At 35.7% G+C, this 20,627-nt stretch overlaps 1 protein-coding gene across 1 annotated transcript; it reads left to right on the top strand.

The window, feature by feature from the left end:
• The first annotated feature begins 1,759 nt into the window (after positions 1–1,759).
• Positions 1,760–20,571, top strand: LOC102237384 (glycine-rich cell wall structural protein-like). The gene is made up of 25 exons (XM_023349209.1): positions 1,760–1,764; positions 2,578–2,670; positions 4,564–4,775; positions 6,389–6,436; positions 6,550–6,570; positions 7,030–7,089; positions 7,188–7,220; positions 7,895–7,969; positions 8,042–8,125; positions 8,679–8,708; positions 8,798–8,842; positions 12,321–12,371; positions 12,461–12,508; positions 12,601–12,657; positions 14,436–14,489; positions 14,688–14,723; positions 14,819–14,878; positions 15,475–15,519; positions 16,337–16,378; positions 16,549–16,605; positions 17,775–17,849; positions 18,054–18,086; positions 18,178–18,216; positions 19,584–19,640; positions 20,249–20,571. The coding sequence occupies exons 1-25, from the start codon at positions 1,760–1,762 to the stop codon at positions 20,251–20,253; spliced, it is 1,365 nt and encodes a 454-aa protein (XP_023204977.1). The 3' UTR covers positions 20,254–20,571.
• The last annotated feature ends 56 nt before the right edge of the window (positions 20,572–20,627 follow it).

The raw sequence follows: 20,627 nt of genomic DNA, 5'->3' as shown, positions 1-20,627 counted from the left end.
GTTTTGAGGTAACTGTGTAATTAAATATTTTGAAAATAAATTTGCTAATTTAAAAAGAAAATCTACTTTTTTGATAAAAAGTGTTGATCCGAGAGTGAGGATTATTTTCCCGTATGGAAATGTATTTATTTTGCAAACCTGCAATGTCTTGCGTCACACGAGTCACGTGATCAACAACCGGATGTTGCCTCTGGTGAAAACCACAAAGAAGAACACAGCAGGAAGAAGTTGGAGGATAATGTTGACGCAGAAGTTTTGAGATTTATTTTTAAAAATTTCTGGGCACCAAAAATAAAAACATTGCGAGGAAAAATAAAAAAATTCAGAAATTTTGAGGTTGATTTGAAAAAAACTTTTTGCTAAAGACTTACAAAATTTCTGAAAAGTCAAAAATGTGTTAGAAAACAAAGAAATTTTGAGATTAATCTTAGAAATGTTTTAAAAAATAATTAGAAAAAGTTTTTGACTTTTGAAGCTTAAAAAAAATCCAGGTTTTATGTAGAAAGTTTCTAACATGAATCAGGAGTTTTTCTAACAAATGTTAAACTTTCTGGGCTCATAAATATTTGAGTTTTTTTTTCAGAAAAAATTCTGAGATTAATCTAAAAATCTATGGGGTTTTAAGGTGTTAAATTAGTTCCTTTTTTCTATGTACAGTGACCCTCATACCCAGAGTTTGTCGAGAAGTCATCCAGCTGGACCTGAGACGAACAAAAACGGGTTACACGACCAGTATAAAATATAGTTTTTAAAATGCTAATTTGTGCCACTAAACTAGAGGGCGCTGTGGCTGCCACCTCTTAAAATGTCCCCCAGATTAAATAAACAACCTAGAAAACCAGAACTGATTCTAACATGAGTGAATCTGCTGAGGCAGAGATATCAGGAGCCGCTGTGGCTTGTGAAGCCATGAAGTAATTCCTGCATGCAGACTCTTGAACAAACCATCAGGATTTCACTGTCAGTAACATCCTGACTCCATGAAGCCTGCATGCCACGCTGAGGTGCGCGGTGTTCCCGTGCGGTGGAAACTTCCACACGCCGCCCGTCACAGCAGCGGGTCCCGTGCAGACGGAGCGAGCCGAGCGCCGATCAGCTTCTCAGTGTTTACCTGCAGACTGACGTGCAGTGCGCTTCAGCAAACCTCCCAGGTTTTACAGTGTGCGACTTGTTCGAGGCACGTTTTCATTTCCAACCCTTGCTGGTGGAAATCTTCAGCGTACAGCTAACTGCTGTTCACTGAGTGGAGGTGCGCTCAATGTAAGGAACATAACTGTAACTATATAGAACTATTATAACTATATTATTATTATTAAACATTATTAAGCACATTATTTTAAACAAAGACTTATTGTGCAGAATTCACCTTTTGTACCTTTTTATGCTTCCATTTGGCTCTCAGCTGCTTCTAAAACAAACCCAAATGTTTTTTTTGGACATAACTTCGTGTTTTTTGGTTTTTGGAAAATTAACCATTTCAAAAACATCCTCATTGTTAAGTCACTAGCTTGGTTGCTAGGTATGAGCCATAACCTAGCAACCAAGCGAACTCCAGCACATTTGGTCATCTGGTTTTATCTCTGTATGCGCTGTACAATGGCTGCTAGAAAAGACACGTGTTTTGTTGCCATCTTACCATCCAGAAACCACTTGCTGCATTTTTTTGTTGGTTGTGCAGGTGGCCCCACTTCTGATTTTCAAAGATGTACGGTTGTATAATTGCGTGTCTGTTTGTAGCCATTTTTATGCAAGTGTAAACATGGAGTAAGGGGGGCATGGCTATTAACAACTTATTTGGATTTAAAGTGACAAGAGGCATTTGAATTTCATTATCTAAGACTTATTTTGTGCTGTCAATCACCCTCTGTGAAGTGCTCTGCTTTCCCCTTACTCTCTACTAAGCTGCAGCTAGCATAGCTTGTTGTGAACCCTAATTCTACTTATCTCCCAATGACGGCAAATAAATGGTTTTCCTGTAACGGTGAGTTGTTTCTCCAGCATTGGCACATTTAGCAGCACATTCATGAAGATGATAGGCAACACTAAGACCCGCCTCCTGATTCTGATTGCTTGTTTTTGATTGGTTCATTCAGATGGCAATAGTAACTCAAGAAGAAGGAGGAGGATGTCAATCTTTCCACAGATTATCTGTCTCATAGCAAACTGTCACTACAGGTTACAGTTTGATCAGATATGTTAAAAAATGCTTTTAAAATCAAAGTAACATATTTCAAGTTTAAAGTATTTGTTAGAAGTGAAACTAGTAATTTTTCTTTAATATTAAGGAATTATTGATTTAAAACAAGCTGAAATGTAAATTATAAGTTGGTTTTGTCTTATCTCAAGTGTACTAAAAATATTTTCACTGGAAACTTTACAAAAATACTTGGTAATATTTTGTATTTTGGCAGCATTTCTAAAACCTTCACTTTAGCCAAATTTTGATATGTACAGGTTATTCTCAAACATTAAGTCTGTGCCATTAAAAGCAACTTGACATCAGCTAAACGAGCCAGCAGAATTTGAACATAATCACATTTTTTCCCTCTTCTATCCTTTTTAATGTCCATCTCGAAGCTCCGACGTCTTCCAGAAAGCTGACCCACCTCTTGTAGCCGAGGCAGACGCAGACAGACGAATGTTTAGAGGTGAATCATGGATGAAGGAGTGGTGAGTCAGACGGGGGTTGTGTTATTGTCTTGTTCTCGGTACCACCAGGGAAGACGATGCGGTGGTCCGCACATGTGGCGAACGTTTTCCAGCTGCCTTCCCTCTGCGGTAAATCATAATATGCGGTTCTATAGTTTGCATTCAGTGCTGCTGTGCACAAATTTAAGACATAAACTTTACGTTAAGAAATGGCTGACAGGACCCACCACAGCATAACATAAAGAGGATCATAAAGGCCGTCCATACTGCCTGCAAAAACACAAAGTCCTACCAAGTATTTCTGTTGAGTTTCTAGTACAAATGTCTTAATACACTTAAAATAAGACAAACTACATAAATAGATTGTTTTAAGTAAATATTTGCTTAAAATTGATTAAAAATGACTAGTTCCATTGGCTGATTATTTCACATATAAAATGGGGAAAATATCTGGTTATAAGTTTTTCACCAATATTAAGGAATTATTGACTCAAACAAGCTAGTTATCTTCATGAAAAGTTATTTTTGAGTTAGTTTTGACTTATTTCAAGTGAACTAACACATTTTCTCCTAAAATAAACCAAAACTATTTGGTAAGTTTTTGTGATTTTGAACTGTGCTTTTTGTCTGATGGACTTATTTATGTTAGAGAGCCCATTTTTTCCCCAAAGGAAACTGTGTAAAATTGCTTTTTAATGAGGCCCGTTTCCTTCCTATAAACATTCATTGCATCATGTTTATCTGTCTAATTGCTCCCTAAGGTTAGCACACAAATATAATATATGATGTCACTTTCTTTCCACTTAATTTCTTACCTCAATATTTAGAGAGTCCTGTTTATTTAGTTTTTTGTCCTAACAGGTGCGATGATGAAGTAGAACCAGAAAAACAGGTAAAAGTATTAAAACAGGACAAGAAGCAGCTAAAATAAAAAAATGTTTTTAATTTGTGTCAAAATGAGTTTGTTCTCAACACACTTTGAAAAAAAAAAACCCTATAAAATATCTCAGATGAATCTTGTATCTTATCTGTGACCTTTCACCTTTTACAAAGGCTTATTCATAGAAATTGTGGCACAATTGGAGCTCCGTACTGCTGGACTGCAGATCTCCAAAATCAGCGATAGAGAAAAAAAAAGTCAGTTGCGTTATAAGTTTCAAATGTTTTTTAAGAGATTAAAGACAAAATAATGAGAAGAAAATATAAAAAGTATCGAAAATGAAGTCAAATTTGGTAAAAGTCATGTTTCTAACTGACCGATTTAAGAGCCAGAATTAGTTTTTTTATTCAGTCTTGGCAACTTTCACTCAATTTCAGTCCAATTTTCAGAAACATTTTGGTTTATTTGGTTTGATGTTAGCTTCTGCGCTAGCGCTATTTGTATTAATGCATGTTGAGGTATATTTAGTGTTTTAACTGTTATTTTATGCAGTTTTAGTCAACTTCAAGTATCTGTGGATTTTATTTTTTTCCTGGTGGCTGTGGTTTCTAAGTACTGGGTGTCTGTGGTTTTGCTTTTACCTGCTTATGTAATAACAAATGCAGATTTTGGCAGTTTTTCCTTTTATTCATGGAAAAATGTATTTAATTTTCACAACAGAGTGACAAAATGTACCAGTAATCTATTTTTATATCTGTTTTTTTGGTCATTTGTTTGGAAAATAATCTTTATTAGCATATTGAAGAAAATGTGTTTGTCCTATATTCTCAAAAGTTTTATGTTTTTCTTTACTTTTAAAGCTTAAAAATATAAATAAATTGGCAGTTCTGCAATATTACAAACAGTTTCCTTTAGTAAGCTGTTTTGTGGATCTGAATTAGTTTTTATTGGTGGACTGGAGACAAAAATCTCTAAGATATTCTCAGTATAAACAAGACAAAAATACTTTTGTGTTTTTGCATATGGACCCTCAGCTTATGGAAACAACGACCCGGTTGGAGGCGTCAGGCAGCAGTAGGAGTGTTGTTGGGGAAACCCGGTGTATATATAGGAGGTGAGGATGTCTCTGCTGCAGCTTTCTGTCCGTTTTTCTGTCTCTTTCTCCCAGCCGGCTCCATCATGCTGCTCCGCGCTCTGCTGCAGACTTCACTGGTTCTCTGGCTGGCTCAGCAAACTCTGCAAGGAGGTGAGAAATACAAACATTACAACAAACATTTTGAAATTCAGTGAAACGGAAAACCTTTTTATTAAATTTCACACTGGCCAAAATTCTCGCTATTTTGGATGTAGTTTGTTGATTTTAGTAGTAAAGTTGGTGAACTAATAAGAATATATATATTAGCAGTTTAATTTGTTTTTCAAATGTTGTTTTCTTTCTGTATTTTTGAATAACGTTTCATAGACTAGATTTAAAAGATGCAACATGAATTAGTAATTAGTAACTTGAGTAACTAATTGCATTTTAGTAGGGGTATTTATACTACTCTGTACTCTTTACTTTTACTTGAGTAAAGTTCCTGGATTACTTAGTTACTCATTACTGAGTGTGAATGTAAAACTTCACTCATTCACACTGAGTGAACAGAAAGCTTGTTTTAATCAAACTCTCTCATGAGTTTTATAATAAAACAAATTAACTAGAAAAAAAGCTTTTATTTTGTAATTATGCTATTTATATAAATTATTGTCATTTTGGTCTTTAAAATACCAAAATTTCTACTTAACTTTTTTTTTTTGTTTGTCTGATGATGTAATTTTAAATTATTAAATTAGGTGTTTTGATTAGTTACACTGCAAAAACTTACAAATATTTTGAGTAGTTTCTAATGCAAATATCTCAGTACACTTTAAATAAAACAAAACTAATTTACAAGTTACTTTTTAGCACAATATAGGAGCTTGTTGTAAGTCACTAATTGTTTAATATTGACAAAAAAAAGTACTAGTTTGATTGGCTGATTATTTTTCCTGTTAAAAGTGAAATCATCTGTCAGTGGAACTAATAATTATTCATCAATATTAAGTAATTATTGGCTAAGAAAACTCCTATATCTTGCAGAAAAAATACTTTTAAGTTAGTTTAGTCTCATTTCAAGCATAGAAATATATTTGCACTATAAACTGGACAAAAAAACTTGGTAAAACTTTGTGGTTTTGCAGTGCATTCAGTACTTGAATAACTTTTTTACCAATTTTTGTTTTTTTACTCCGACTTGAGTAACTTTCTAGATGTTTACTTTTGACTTTTACTTGAGTAAAAATATGTTGAAGTGGTGTTACCCTTACTTGAGTACCATCCTGCTCACCGCTGATTACTATGATGTTAAATATTCTACAAGAAATTAGCTGAATTTGCAAAAACCTACAGAAGAAACGAGGGATTAATTTCAGTTAAAACTTGATTAATGATTCGGCATCTTCAATGACTTTCTCTCACCTCCCTGATAAAAATCATGACTGTGAGACGGAGGAGGATGAAGACAAAGCGGTGAATATGTGGCTCCATGACTGCCGGCCAGTCGCTGTGGTTCATATTTTCTGTTTTCTGCAAATCAAAGGCAGGAAAAATCTGACAGCAGATCGTAAGAAAAACTTCAAGGCTCCACGAAGTCGCTGCATTTTATCCGCCGTCTTCTTTTAATGTCATTTTTATAATACATGCAGGTTTCTGTACACCGTGTGTTAATCCTTCCACAGTAATATGCATATTGGTTGTTTTGTTGTTTGTTTGTTGTGATTTAATAGGAAGTTTGCAAAGTTTTTCTGTTATTATATATTCATGCATTCTTAATATTCCAGGAGTTAGTCCTCAAAATGTTGCCTTTGGGAGAGCGCTGCCAGTTCGAGGTACAGCAATTCCTGAAATTTTTTATTTATTCATTTTAACTAAGAAATAAAGAAACATACATAGAAAATGAAAAGAACTTGTAATTTAAACAAATGTCTAATTTCTGTTTCAGGAGTTGGAGTAAAACCTGGAGGTCAGCCTTTATGTCCAATCATCTATTCACAATTAATCTCTTAAATTTAAAGCATAAAAGCTGCATTTATCCCATTTATTCGAGTATCTTCATCTATTTTTCTGTGTATAAAAACAAAAACATAAAAACACAACAAAACTCTCGACATTTGGACAAACATTTACAAATTAAATTTTCTCCCCAGTTTTAACCTCCTTCTTCCAACCAAATAAATACTTTTCAATATAAGTTGCAGTTCTTTATTTTTATTTATTTATTGGCGAATTTGCATTCATTATGGGAAAAAAGTTCTTTCTTTAAAATTGTATGCTATAATATCGACAATATCGCCGCCTACTGGTCAAGAATGAGTATTGCAGCTTTTTTTTTTTTTAAACGCTAGTTGATGCAGATTTATTTTGCAAACATATATGCCCAAAAACTGTTCCCAAATAAAATTCAGTCTCCTTTTCTTGCCAGTTACTGGAGCCCTGGGAGCAGTAGGAAACCGATATGGCACAAAAGCAATGAAGACTGGGCGTATGTTATTTATTTCCAGATTAAAACCACTTTATGTGAACTAATAACTTTAAAAAGAGACATTTATGTGTATTTATTTGTATATTTTTTCATCTCAGTTGGACGTTATCCTGCGGCTCATCTTGGTGTTGGTAAGTTAAGATCAAATTTTTATTATTGATTGTACTATTAGACGTCAAAGCCAACACAAAATAATTCATTTTAAAGGTTTCCTGAACAGGTTTGGATTAGTCTCTGAGTGAAACAAAACACGTTCATTAAATTTTTTTTAAATTTTTGCACAAAATCATAGTTAGATGTTGATATTTTATAGTCTGGTCACTTCTGTCTTTTATAAGCTTCTTTTATTTTATGGGGTACTTCCACTTTCAATCCAAATCAGCTGCTGCTGGCAGCTAATTTGTACATTTTACAGCTGCATTTAGTGGTTAAATCAGCTGATTTAACTGCTCATATTTGGGTTGCTAGGTAACGGGGCTGGGCTTGGCAGTGGTTGCTAGGTAACGGTGCAGCGCCGTGGAATGGGACTCAACATTCTGGTAGTTTTTGAAACGGCTCATTTTTCAGACCCCAGAAAACGTCGACTTATTGCCGTAAGACGACTGGGAGTTTTTTTTTTTAAGCACATAAACTGTTTTCAGAAGCAGTTGAGAGCCAAATGGAAGTTCAAAAACATACAAAATGGGAATTTTACATAAGGTCAAATTGATGTCTAAGCAAAATAAACGTCATATTATAGTTTTTCTCTATTTGAGTCAAATTATTGAACCAAATGGCACAAACGTTAGTTTCTACTGGCCTCCAGGAGGATACAGATCTCTTGGACTGGGAGGAAGAGGAGGCCTGAAGCCCGGTGGATATGGAACCCCAGCAGGATACGGTAGGTGGTCCTCCATCTTTTTCACAAATTCCCCCTTTTGTCTCCATTTAAGACTCACTCCTGTGATTTCAGGCGCCAGTCTGGGAACAGGAATGGGACTGAATGCTGGGCTTACCAACGGACTGGGACTGGGTCTGGGCCAGGCAGGAAAACGTGGTAAGATCAGCAGAAACTAAGTTCTACACCAGGAGTGATTAACTTATTTTATTTTGGGCCAAATAAAGATCATAAAATCCACTAACTTTTAAATTATCAATAGCTGTCTCTGCATTCAATAAGTTCTTAAAATTAAATAATATTTAATATCTTTTCAGATTGATCAAACAGCTTTGATTTGATTGATAAAATTAGATTTAATCATATGATTGTTATCTTGAAGGTTCTGTTTTGGGTCACATAATGAGCTATGACAGGCTGCATTTGCCTCCCACACCTTAAGTTTGACACATTTGATTCGAACGCTCACTCACATAATGGTTAAATTTTGATATTCTTTGGTGGTTGTTGTTTTTTTAATTGATGGGAAACTGTTTATGGAAGATGTAAAACCACTGAAACCTGAGCTTCTGCTTTTATGTCTCTGTTGCATTTCACCAAAACAAAACAAAAATATTTAGTCTTTGTGTTTAACGTCACAGAGTTCAATCAGGAAATATTTTATCCATCTTTTAAATCAGATTTCAACTTTTTCTTTCTTGTGACTTTCCAGTGTATGGTGCAGGCCTCGGCCAACTTCCAGGTAAATAAATGCTTTGCTTCTTCCACAATTATTTAGCAAAACAGCTTGCCTTATTTAAGTTTGAGATATTGGTTTGTCTTCTTTGCCAGGATATGGAGCTTTCCCTGGCATTGGGTACCAAGGAGTACGGCCAGGTTAGTACCGAACCCTCATCCTCTGCACCTGCTTTGTAATTTATGGCCTTTTTTATACAAACACAATTTCCAATATCTTCCACTTTTACCCCAAGTTCCTGAAATTGGAGCATTTTCCTTGTGGTGCAATGGTTTTCTGCAGCTAATGTTTTCTGTTACCAATGTGTACAGTCAGTATAACTAATGTAGGTGTAAACAGAAATCTGTCATATCTGCTTTGATTTAAAGTTTTACTGAGGTATTCTATCAATTAGGGGATACAATAATCTCAATGTTTCTTTGTTTTATCTTTATGCATCACTTACACATAAATTTATCGTTCTGTTTTTTCCTCAAACTGAATTACTGCTTTTATTTGAAAAGAAAATCACATCTATTTGCCATAACCTGACTGCTGTTTGCTGCTGTTTGAACACGTTTGAATGTCTTCTGCATGTTTGCATTGGCGTTGATGAATGTGTGGATGCTGCAGCTTAAAACAGACATGTGGGGTTAGAAAACGTAAATTTTTTTGGTAATTTTGTGTAAAATACTTGTATTTTGTTATCTTCTGCCAAACTGATTGTATTTTGGGGTTTTCTTTGTGTTCCTCTCTAGTTACCTCTGAATTTACTACGGGTAGAAAGGGTCTAACCCTATTAACAACTTGCTATAATTGTTTAATTGTTATTACCATTAAGGTTTTGCCATATTGTGTTCAGTTTCTTGGTTTATTTTTGTGTTCATTTCCTTGTACATTTGGATTTAATTCTCTTAAGACGGCCTAGTATTTTGTGCGTATGTAATTCAAATTCCTTTTGAGTTTCTTCCTTCTTGAATATCTGTTTTCCTGACCAATATGGCAAAACCTTAATGGTAATAATAACAAACTTATATGGCAAAACCTTAGAGACAATAACAATGAAGAAATATGGCAAGACTTTAATGACAATAGCAAACCTATATGGCAAAACCTTAATGGTAATAATAAGAATAACAAACCAGTATGGCAAAACCTTGGTGACAATAACAACAAACCTATATGGCAAAACCTTACTGGTAATAATAACTAAATATGGCAAGACCTTTTCCAACAATAATAAACCCAGTAGTAATTAAAGAGGAACATAAAAGAAAACCAAAACACTGACAGCTGTGGATCACAACAGTGAATTTCCTTTGATTAGCTATAATTATCTGTGGCCTCATAACAATTGCAAAACATAAATACATTAAAGTTTAAATACATTAAACTTCACGTTACACTTTCGTCTAATAAAAAACCCTTTTAAACAAAAATCTACAATTTCTCAGAAGTATTGTTGAACTCCATCCATTCATCCATCTCTTCATGTATTTTTTTAACAGTTAAAAGAAATTGTGCCTAAAGAGTTTATTCATTATAACGAAATATATAAACGAATAAAATGCATCATTATGCAGTAGGTGTTTGTTGGGCTTTGTGAATGAGTTGTCTGTCCGACTCACAAGTTGTCTTTTTCTTGGCTCAGGTTGGGTTATAATGCTGTAATCTTAAAGTTTTCTTCCTCTCTTGATTCACAATTTTCTAAAAATCAAAAGAAAACTGGATTTTCCAACTAAACTAACTTCATACCACAAAAGCACTGATTGTTGTGTGAAGGAGGAGTTTAGCGTCACCTATTAGCATTTTAAAAAAATCAGATCTTGTTCAAATACCAGGACGGTCAGTGTGTCTCCCTCTGCAGGAAACGCGCCGACTGTCCAAACAGGAAGTTGTGAACGCATGATGATATTTCTCTGCCAGGTGTGTCTGCGGCAGATTTGGGTGGACCTGAAGGGGCGAGTCTGGCACAAGCAGCTCAGGATCTTAAAAGAGAAAAGATCAGAGCTGTAGATGAAATGCTTGGAGAGCGAGAACAATCGCTGAGGAGAAGCAACGCATTCGGTCCGACTGTTCCCAGAATTCACGCAAGAATCGAAGTCAAACGACTCAATCCGAGCATGCCGTCGTCAAATCTCAGACCTTCATTTCCTCTTGATAAACAGAATAAAATTCTTGGTGGAAAATATGAACTTGGAGGTCATGAGGCCATGCTGGCAGGCGCAGGTATGAATAGACAACTTCCTGTTGATCGAGACGTCAAAAGTCTGGATTCCTACAATTCTGGACTTCACAATCCCAGAGAAACGGCAAATCAAGACGTTACAAACTGTGGAGCTCCTGCTGGTTTGCCAGAAATGTTGGGCATTAATCCTTCAGAGGTCAAAGCTGGGAAACGCTTCGGGTGTAAAAATCTTCCTGCACAAGGTCAAGATGGCAGAAGCGATGTTTTCTTCCCCGTGCAACGTCAAGCAGACATCAGTCCTTTAACTGCACCAGAAAGCAGTCAGGACCTCCAGAGACGTCTGGCTCAAGACAAAATCAGGGTCAGAGACGGATCCCAGCGCTACGATCCGATCAGGACCCAAAGTTTGGGCGTCACCTTAACCAGAGAGGAGCAGGAAGTTGGCGGTTTTACTCAAGAAGATGCCAGACTCCTTCCTATCGCTGGACATGTAAGCAGAAAGTCAAAACCTCTTCGTTTGCCAGAGCAGACTGAGAGGGATACGCAGGCGGCAAGTAAGAGAAAAGCTTCATCTTTTTCCACCATTTTCATGTTTTTGTAGATCAAATTCACCCTCATATAACAATCCTATTATCTTATATTTAATATGCGTCAATATGCCGGTGTATTTAATATTCTTTTTCCTTCAGCAGCAGAAACATTACAATATGGCGTCCCTCAGGGTTCTGTTCTCAGTCCTCTTTCTTCTTTTTAATGCTGTGTAAATAACTTTCCTATTACCTTCCTTGGATGGTGAGAAATACAAACGTAACTACCTGAAAAAACAGTCTTCATCAAGGATGGAGGTAAAGTTTTGAAACCTAAAGGAGAATAAAACTGATGTTTTTCTTTTTTTTTTACCTTTGGTAAAGCTTCTGTCTTCTATTTCTCGTCAGCATGGCCCTAAAACTCTGTTGTATTTGGGTGAAAGAACAACAAGAACAAAAGATTTTTCCTACCATTATAAAAGTAAAAGTGGAATTTGCTAAATGCTACAAGGAATTTAACCGGAAACGTGATTTCATCAGATGAGACTAAGGTTGAAATTTTCATCAACAAACTCCCCAGTGAATCTGTGGCTAAAAGACACAACAGAAACAAAGCAAGTTATGCCGACTATTAAATATGGCGCAGGATCTGTGGGCCTGTTTTGTCTGTTTATCTTCCAAATGATTGTTTTATGTATTTCTCACATTTTAGTTTTTGGACTCTCTGGATTTATTCCAGGAAAGTTTCCACCTGGCGCAGAAACTGCAAATAAAACATTTTTCTTCCAAACAAACTTGCAGACAGTTTATGTTTTCTGTCGCATTTCTCTCTCTGTTTAGAGAAACTCCAGACTGACTCCAGTCCTCCAGGTGAACTAACGGCACAAACTGAGTTTTTTCTTTCTTTCCTTGGTTTGTCTGCAGGTTACATCGGAGGAGCAGGAAACTATCTGGGCGCTGCAGGTTACGGCGCAGGTAACGTCTGGCCTTCCTCACAGGAAGTTTCTCTCCTCTTCAGCAGTTTCAGTAACCGTTGCGAAATATTTCTCGTGTTTTTCTCACAGGTTTAGGACAGGGCGCTTATCTGGGAGGTGCTGCTGGAAAACTTAGTGGTTAGTCTTTAGATGTATTTAATTCTGATTCGAAGGTGAGTTTTAATTTTGGGTGTTAACTTGTACGTTTTTCTCTTTTTCTCACATCCCAGCAGCTGCTGCGCTTGGACAGGGCGCGTATCCACAGGGCGTTGCAGGGAAATCAAACGGTGAGCGTGTGCAATCATTCTTACATCTTTTAAATTGTAATGTTTTAATAGTTTTTTTTCTGCAAACTTAAAGGAGAAGTTAGCATTTTCCTTCAAACCTGGATATGAACTTTTTATGCTGCATGGCCAGATCCACCAAATTGTGTGAGAATGTAGAACATAATGTAAATAAATAAAAATTATTGTGCAAAACTCTGTAGATAAGATGCTTTAATTCCTCCAGATGTTCTTTTAACATCTGATACTCCATCTCTAGGCTTTATTTTAATATTGCAAAGTCTTTTCCTTTTTACCTTTTTCACTGTATTTCTTTATTTCAACTAAGCGTTTCAAAACCAATGCAACTGTTAAAATTTCTTATTTAGAGGTCAAATAAAATATTATTATTTCTGAGTCAAATGGTTTTTGAAACACCTTTTTTATTTTATTTTAATTCACCAGTTAATGCATGTACAACAAACATTACAGACTAACTAAAAGCAAGGAGTGGTATATATCTTCAAAACATATAACCAGATAATACAATGAATAATAATACAAAAATAAAATGACCAAACAAACAGGTATACATTAAAATGGACACATTCAAAAAAGACAAAACACAAAACATAACAATTGGTGTCACAACAAAACCTATGAAATTGTTTATCATATGTGGATCTTTTAACCTTGGCAGTTATTTTCTAATTTGCATTGTTATTTTTCTGTTGTCTAATATTCCCTGATAAACCCAGTGTCACAAATATTCAGGGTAGAAGTGGAAAAGAGAAAGGAAGTAGCTAAATAAATAAAAGTATATGCAGTTTGAACCTGATGTCAGGTGAAGGCTCCAGGTGAGGCAGCAGAAAATCCGATGCTGCTCCTAATTTGCCTTGTAAACTCGTTATTTTCCTGCAAACCAAAAGTTTTGTCTCTTCTGCCGTCTTGTGATTTTCTTTGTGGTGAACTTTAATGTTTCTGAAAGTGAAAACTTGTCGTCCTTTCATGTGGATTTGAAGCCAGGCTGGTTTACAAACCAAAATAAACTTTCATTATGGGGTTCTGTTAGTGCCGAAAATGTTGGTGTGTCTATGTAAGCTGCATATGTAGTGTGCTTATGTATTGCACTGCAAATAACTGAATCTGACCAAGTAATTTTGGTCTAGATTCTGATGCAAATACCTCAGTTAAAATAAAACTTAAAATAAGACAAAACTTAAAAGTAACATTTCAGGAAATATAGGAGCTTGTTTGCCAATAAGATCTTACTTGGTAAGATTTTGTGTTTTTGCAGTGTGTAAATGAAAATTCATGTTCTACACTTTTCTATGTCAAGACTTAAGATGACATCTCTTCATCTGAATATAACTGAAAACACTTGGTTTGCTTCTTTGTGTGATTTTTAAAAATCTGTACAGCTCAAAATACCAAATACCACTGTCTAATATTTATGAATAGCAAAATCTAGAAGAAATATACCAAGCACACAATTTGTACTGGATTTAATACAAACAGAGAGAAACTATTAGTTTTACTTTCTAAAATATGTCATATAAAAAAGAAACAAAACTTCAACATTTGGGTCAAATTTTACAGAACTATTAAATACATCTACAAAATGAAATCTAAACATATCTAAATGTAGTATTTAGTTTTGTTTCTGTAATTTGTTTCCTTTTCATGTGACATATTTTAGAAAATAACCTCCATATATAGACATGAAAGCATATTTTTGGCACTAATGGGACTCCGTACACATGTTGCATCCTGTACATTATGTTTTTAATCTGCTGTGACAGGATACGGTGATGGAGTGACGGGATATCTTGGTGCCATGGCGGGTAACGGCTTCGGTAAGCGCCAACACAGCAGTACAGATGCTGACAAACTGCAGTTTCACCAACAGTTTGCATTAAAATTCTCACTTTCCAAACTGACATCCAAATTAAACACACCATCATTTGGCTTTGAAAGTTTTTGTTTTGATTGTGAACAGAGATACAGGTGAAAGTTTTGGCACAAAACCTTCTTTCCTCTTCGTCTCCCAACAGGTTATGGAAACGGATACGGTGATGGTTACGGAGCAGGTGAGTAAATCCACATATGGGTGGGAAAAAAGGGTAAAACTTGGTTTAGTTAATGAGTAATTAGTTAATTAGTGCTAATTAGAGCTATGTTTCAGGGCTTGGTTACCCTGCAGACTTAGCTGATGGTGCTGAGAGCAAATCGGGAAAGATTGAAGGTAACAATAACCTGTTGAAAACCTCCAACAGGTGATGATGACACTAACAGCTGGACGCTTAACCTGCAGCGTATGAATGACAGCTTTAAAAACGATAGGCTGTCTGCTTATGGCTAGTGTGGTTAACATATCCACTGGGTGTAGCTATTGTGAAGCTGGCCAGCTTATTCTGGTACACTGTAAAAACACACAATCTTACCCAGTAAGATTGGTCATGAAATAAGACAAAACTAACTAAAAAAATAACTTTTCAGCAAGAAATAGGAGCTTTGAATTAATAATTCATAAATATTGATGAAAAAGAACTAGTTCCATTAGCAGATTATTTCACTTATAACATGAATAATGTCTTGTTATGAGTGAAATAATCTGGCAATGGAACTAGTTCTTTTTTAACCAATATTAAAGGATTATTTACTTGAAACAAGCGTCTCTATATGTTGTTGAAAAGTTATTTTTCAGTTAGTTTTGTCTTACTTAAAGATTTTGTGTTTTTTTCCAGTTTGGTTTCTGGTCTCATGTCTGCAGGTTTATTAAAAGGTTTGCTTTTAAGAATTATTTTTTGACTGACATTCTTTCTTTTTCTGATGTTTCAGCTCTCAGTACAGGTGGCTACGCCGGACCGGTCCAGGGTGGATATGGTAAGAACCGACCCATTATAAAATTGCTGGTACATAATTATTATTATTAGACTTTTTTGAGCCAATACAAATTTTATATTTTATTTCCATGTGGGCTTGTGCTGAGTAGGTATTTGCCGTCACTATCCTCAGCTGCTGGAAAGCCAGCTGACCAAACGTGCTGGAGCTCCACTGGGGTTGCTAGGTAACACGCTGAGCTCAGTTGGGGTTGCTAGGTAACGGCGCAGTGCCCATCGATTGTAACTTGCCAAAAATACAGCTGGCAGTTTTGAAGCACCTGGGCTGTTTTTAGTGGCAGCTGAAACTCAAGTACGAAAACGTGCAAAATGTGAATTTTGTGTCTTTGGTCCCCTTTAACAGTCTGAGTGGCCAGAGTGACACCATGCACATATGCTCTAATTCAGCCTTGTGTTCCTCTTTTGTAAAAGACTCCATGTATATTTACAAAATAACTTGTTTCCCCTTTTAAATGTTTAAATTGAAAATGTCTTTACTGAGAGCGTAGACTTGGTAAAGAAGGAAGTATGATAGTAGTTTATAGATAAATACTTCAGATTGTCGGTTATTAAAAGCGCTTCTCCAAATAGCCTAAACTGAAAAGTTACTAAATGACTCAGCAGTAAGACGCTATTGCAAACAACCCCATTTAAATGAGGCAGGAGTGTTTTTAGTAAACGTTACTTCTGCTACAAATATTAAAAGCAGAACAAAGTTGCTCCTCCGCTCCCTAAGTTTACATTTCAATGCATCAGAACATAGCAAAAAACACCCTGCGCCATAAAACATTTCCACTAAACCGTTGTTAATCTGTCTGCAGGAGGACTTGGTACGGGGCTGGAATCAGTTGGAGGTAAATATGGTGAGTTCTGCAGAAACAACCTCATCCTCCTGTCACATGATGAGTAAACGCTGCTCTGCAAGCGTGACTCAGAAGTCAAGCATGTCTCACACCAGGACCTGAAGCAACATGTAGGCTACAGGATAAGGAATGATATGAGTCACCTGAGTCGGGTGTTGTTTTCCTTTCAGGAGGAGCTGCTCAGGTTCCTTATGGTAACGCTCCAGTGATCCCTGCTGGACTGGAAGGTAGGAGCTTCCTGTGCAACTCATTACAGCAAAAACACTAAATACTACCAAGGATTTTTGGATTTTCTAGTTGTACTAGAAACTAGACCTGCTACACTTGAAATAAGACAAAACTAAAGTACAAGTAAGTTTTCACTAAGATATGGGGGCTTGATTCAAGCCAGTAATTCCTTAAAATTGATAAGAAAGTAAAAGACATAAGTGACATAACATGACTTTTCCCCCATATAATAAGTTAAAGGGGCAGTACTATGTAAAATCAACTTTTTTCTTTAGCTTTTTCATCATGTTATAATATTATTCCTTCATCAAAAACACACCTGGAGTGTTGCTTTAATTCTTTCAAGTTTGAGAAATCATTTAATCTTCAGCCATTCAGCTGAGCAAAATGCCTGGGTGGACCTGGCCCCGCCTCCAAGGTGCAGCTCCTCCTCCGAGCTGCAGCTTCCAGGCTTCCACCTCACAGAGCAGCGCTTCCCCCACTCAGCTCCTTCAGACTAGCCAGCAGCAATTAGCAAACACCCAGTGGGGCTCATTATATGAGCTACTTTTCAATAAAACGCTGGTAAAAACTTTGCTAAATGGTTACTGGAGGAGTCATGTTGTGATGACTTCCTGAAGGCGGAGTTTCAGAAAGAGCAGGAGTTCCTTAAAGAGACAGAGGCCCAATTCCAAGGTGTTAAATTAAGATGTTAGATTTCTTTTAAGTCATATTTTTTTAACAATTGAAGGTAACATTGTTACTTCATTGTGCTATAAAAATTCTGAAATCACATAATACTACCCACTTAAAATGTTCCACTTGCTGATTATTTAACTTAAAACTAATACTTTTTTATAAATATTAAGAAATTATTGGCTTAAATCAACCTCTATATTGTGCTGAAAGTTACTTGTAGGTTAGTTTTGTCTGATTTAGATATGTACACTAAAAACCAGACAAAAATACTTGGCAACATTTAATATTTTTGAAATACAGATGTAGAAAATCAATAATTATGACTTAAGCTTTCTTTTTCTTCTTTTTGACAGAGAGAATGTCACCATCTTAAGTTAAATGTCACGCTTTTTGTTAGTTCGAGACAAAACCTCTTTTCTTTCATGACATCCTCTCTGTTTTTCACACTCACAGCTCTCAGTATTGCCTAATGTCGCTTTATTTCCTTCAGGCGACGGCGGATACCCGTATGCAGCTCAGCAGCTCGGCCTTGCAGCTGAAAGCGCCAAAACCGCCAGCAAATACGGTAAGAGCGTGTGAGAAACTGCGCACGACGGAAAAAAGGGCGTCTTTCTGGGGTGTTAGTTAGGTTTTCTGAAACCAGATGTACTACCACTGAGGTTATGACACAAACATTTAAAAACATGAAGCAAAAAGGAAAAAACTATGATAACTTATTCATTTATATGATAGTATTTAGCTAATTTTAATTATTTTCTTTCTGGTTTAGGTGCTGCTGCAGGATTTGGGACCCAACAAACAGGTGAGTTTTAGCAAAAACTTAATTTTGATTCTTAATCCTGATTCAGGTTTGTTGTCTGAAATGTGACATTTGGTTGTGTTTCCTTGTTAAGGTTTCGGCGCAGCGCTCGGCGCCTCTCAGGATGCTCTGAGTAAGTCAGTAAGAACCAGATACTTCCTCTAAGCTGATCAACTTCCACTCATTGTGATTTCAGCAGCTGTGAAAAGGAGCTTCTCGTTTCTCCTTATGAGTTGGTTTTTGGTGTTTCTGTTGACTCAAACATTCAGAACTCGGTTGATAGCAAAACAATGAAGCTTAAAATAACATTTTATTTAAAAATGAAACTCTTTATGAATGCATTATAGCTTTTCGGCATATAGAGTTTAACATATTCTTTTTCAGAGTTAGATAGTAACAGTTACTTGAGTAACTTTTTGAAATAAATTTACTTTTAGGAGTATTTTGCTGCTCTGTACTTACTTCATTAACTCTATTATGAAGTATCTCTACTTTTACTTTAGTAAAATTTCTGGATTTCCTACCCACTGTGAGGAACTTCACTGAATGAAGGACAAACAGGTTTTAACCAAACATTAACCAGACACAGATACAAACCTTTGTTAAGGTTCCATAAATTTTGTATTTAAACTAATTGATTTGGAAAAATATTTATTTTACCTGATTTTGTAATTTTTTATTTATATAAATTAGTTTCTCTAAAATACCAAATTGTCCTCATAACTTTATATTAGGACATTTTGGTCCATCTGCTTATGTAGTCTTTAAACAAATTAATTTTTTGATCAGTTACTGAGTACTTGAGTAGACTTTGTACCAAATGCTTTTTTACTCTTTCTTGAGTCATTTCTCAGATGGCTACTTGTTGTTCTTACTTCAGTAAAGACATGTTGAAGTAGTGCTACTCTCACTTTAGTACAAGTTTTGGTTAGTCTACCCACCTCTGGTCACATTTGTCCAGCACTGTGCGGTAACCTAGCAACCCCAGCAGAGCCCAGCCCCGTTACCTAGCAACCCAAGCAAAGCTCCAGCACATTTGGTCAGTTTATCACAGCAGAACCATTACACAGCTTTTTATACGCCACAATTTTCAAACAAGTTTATATTTCTGTCCTTCTGATGATGTAATTTTTAAATATTACATGATTGATGTTTTGATCAGTTACTCGCTACTTGAGAAGATGGTTTTTGTTTTTTTTACCAAATACATTTTTACTTTTACTTGAGTAGAAATATGTTGAAGTTGTGCTGCTCTTACTTGAGCACAAATTGTGGTTACTCTACCCACCTCTGGTCTATCTCTCATTATTCTGGCATTTAGCAAATAGAAATAATTTTGGTAACTCCAACCGACCTAAACAAGAGAAATTTGATCATATTTCACTCCAGAGAGTGAGGGAAAAAATTCTTTTGTTTTTTATTTCTTGTTCTGGATTAAACTCTTTACAGATTTCAATTTGCCTTTGAAAGAGTTTAAACTGGGGTGTTTTATTTTCACAGTGGAGCAGACTGGTAAATATGATGGACTGAATGCTGGCCTTGGTAACGGTTACAAAGGTTAGTATGATAAAACCTTGCAACTAACTTTCTGGGATCCTACTACTAGCATTAAATATACTGATTATTTGTTTACAAAGCAAATAGCTTCCTGTTAAAGACGATTTCCTCTGCATTACCATAGTATCTATATTTCTTGAACATTTTCTCACATTACAGTCAGTTTTATTGGTATTTAAACTGACAAAACTGTCACTTTAATTGGTGTATTGTTAGCATTAACTAACTAGTAAGGGATGTAACATAGGCAACAACATTAGCATTCTTGTTAACTAGCTTAACATGATATATTAGCATCATTTAGCCAACATAATTAGCATGCAGCACCATTACTCAACTTACACGGTTTGTTTGAAAAAAACCCAAAACATTACTAGTTCTTGCTGGTTTGGTTCATGGTGCGTTTAAATACAGCTTGGAAAAGTGTGCTACTGCATTTTAACAATGTATTAAACAGCATTAATGTCTATTATGCCCATCCATATGAAAATCGTGTATAATTTTCCTCTTTTTTGCACTACTTTGTGTTGGTATATTACATAAAATGTGTGTTGTTGTTTTCACCCCCCATTTTTCTTGACTCAATTCTCTATCTGTCTTTGAACCAGGTTAAGAAAATGCGGACCTCTGTAGGTGGATCATCTCTATAATATTTCCAATGTAATGCATTAATGCAGAGTTTTATTCCTTCTCTTTGACTTTTGTTGTATGTTTCTCCATTTATTTGTCTTGACCTTGCAAAGCCTGCTGTACCTTGTGTTCTGTTTTATTTAGTCAAAGTTTGTCAGGTGATGAACATAAATAGATGCAAAGGCCAAGAAATGTGTTTATGTTTTGTAAATCAAGATTAGCCTGATGATCTTATTGTTTCAGTCGAATAAGTCATCATGTAATGTGATGTGGAATAAAAAAGAAACTTTCTGAGTCAATATATCGTCTGACTTCATGTTTCACATTCTCTTAAATAAGACATAATGAAACCTCATC

This window comes from Xiphophorus maculatus, chromosome 16, assembly GCF_002775205.1.
Source record: "Xiphophorus maculatus strain JP 163 A chromosome 16, X_maculatus-5.0-male, whole genome shotgun sequence".
Classification (NCBI taxonomy): Eukaryota; Metazoa; Chordata; class Actinopteri; order Cyprinodontiformes; family Poeciliidae; genus Xiphophorus; species Xiphophorus maculatus.
The sequence above is the reverse complement of the archived record's forward strand: the minus strand, read 5'-3'. Positions and strand labels throughout refer to the sequence as shown.

Excerpts from the sequence above, each read along its gene's own strand:
- LOC102237384 (XM_023349209.1), top strand. Across the intron at positions 6,571-7,029 it reads AGTTGGAGTAAAACCTGGAG|TTACTGGAGCCCTGGGAGCA; the intron begins GTCAGCCTTTAT and ends TTTTCTTGCCAG. Across the intron at positions 18,217-19,583 it reads CGCCTCTCAGGATGCTCTGA|TGGAGCAGACTGGTAAATAT; the intron begins GTAAGTCAGTAA and ends TTATTTTCACAG.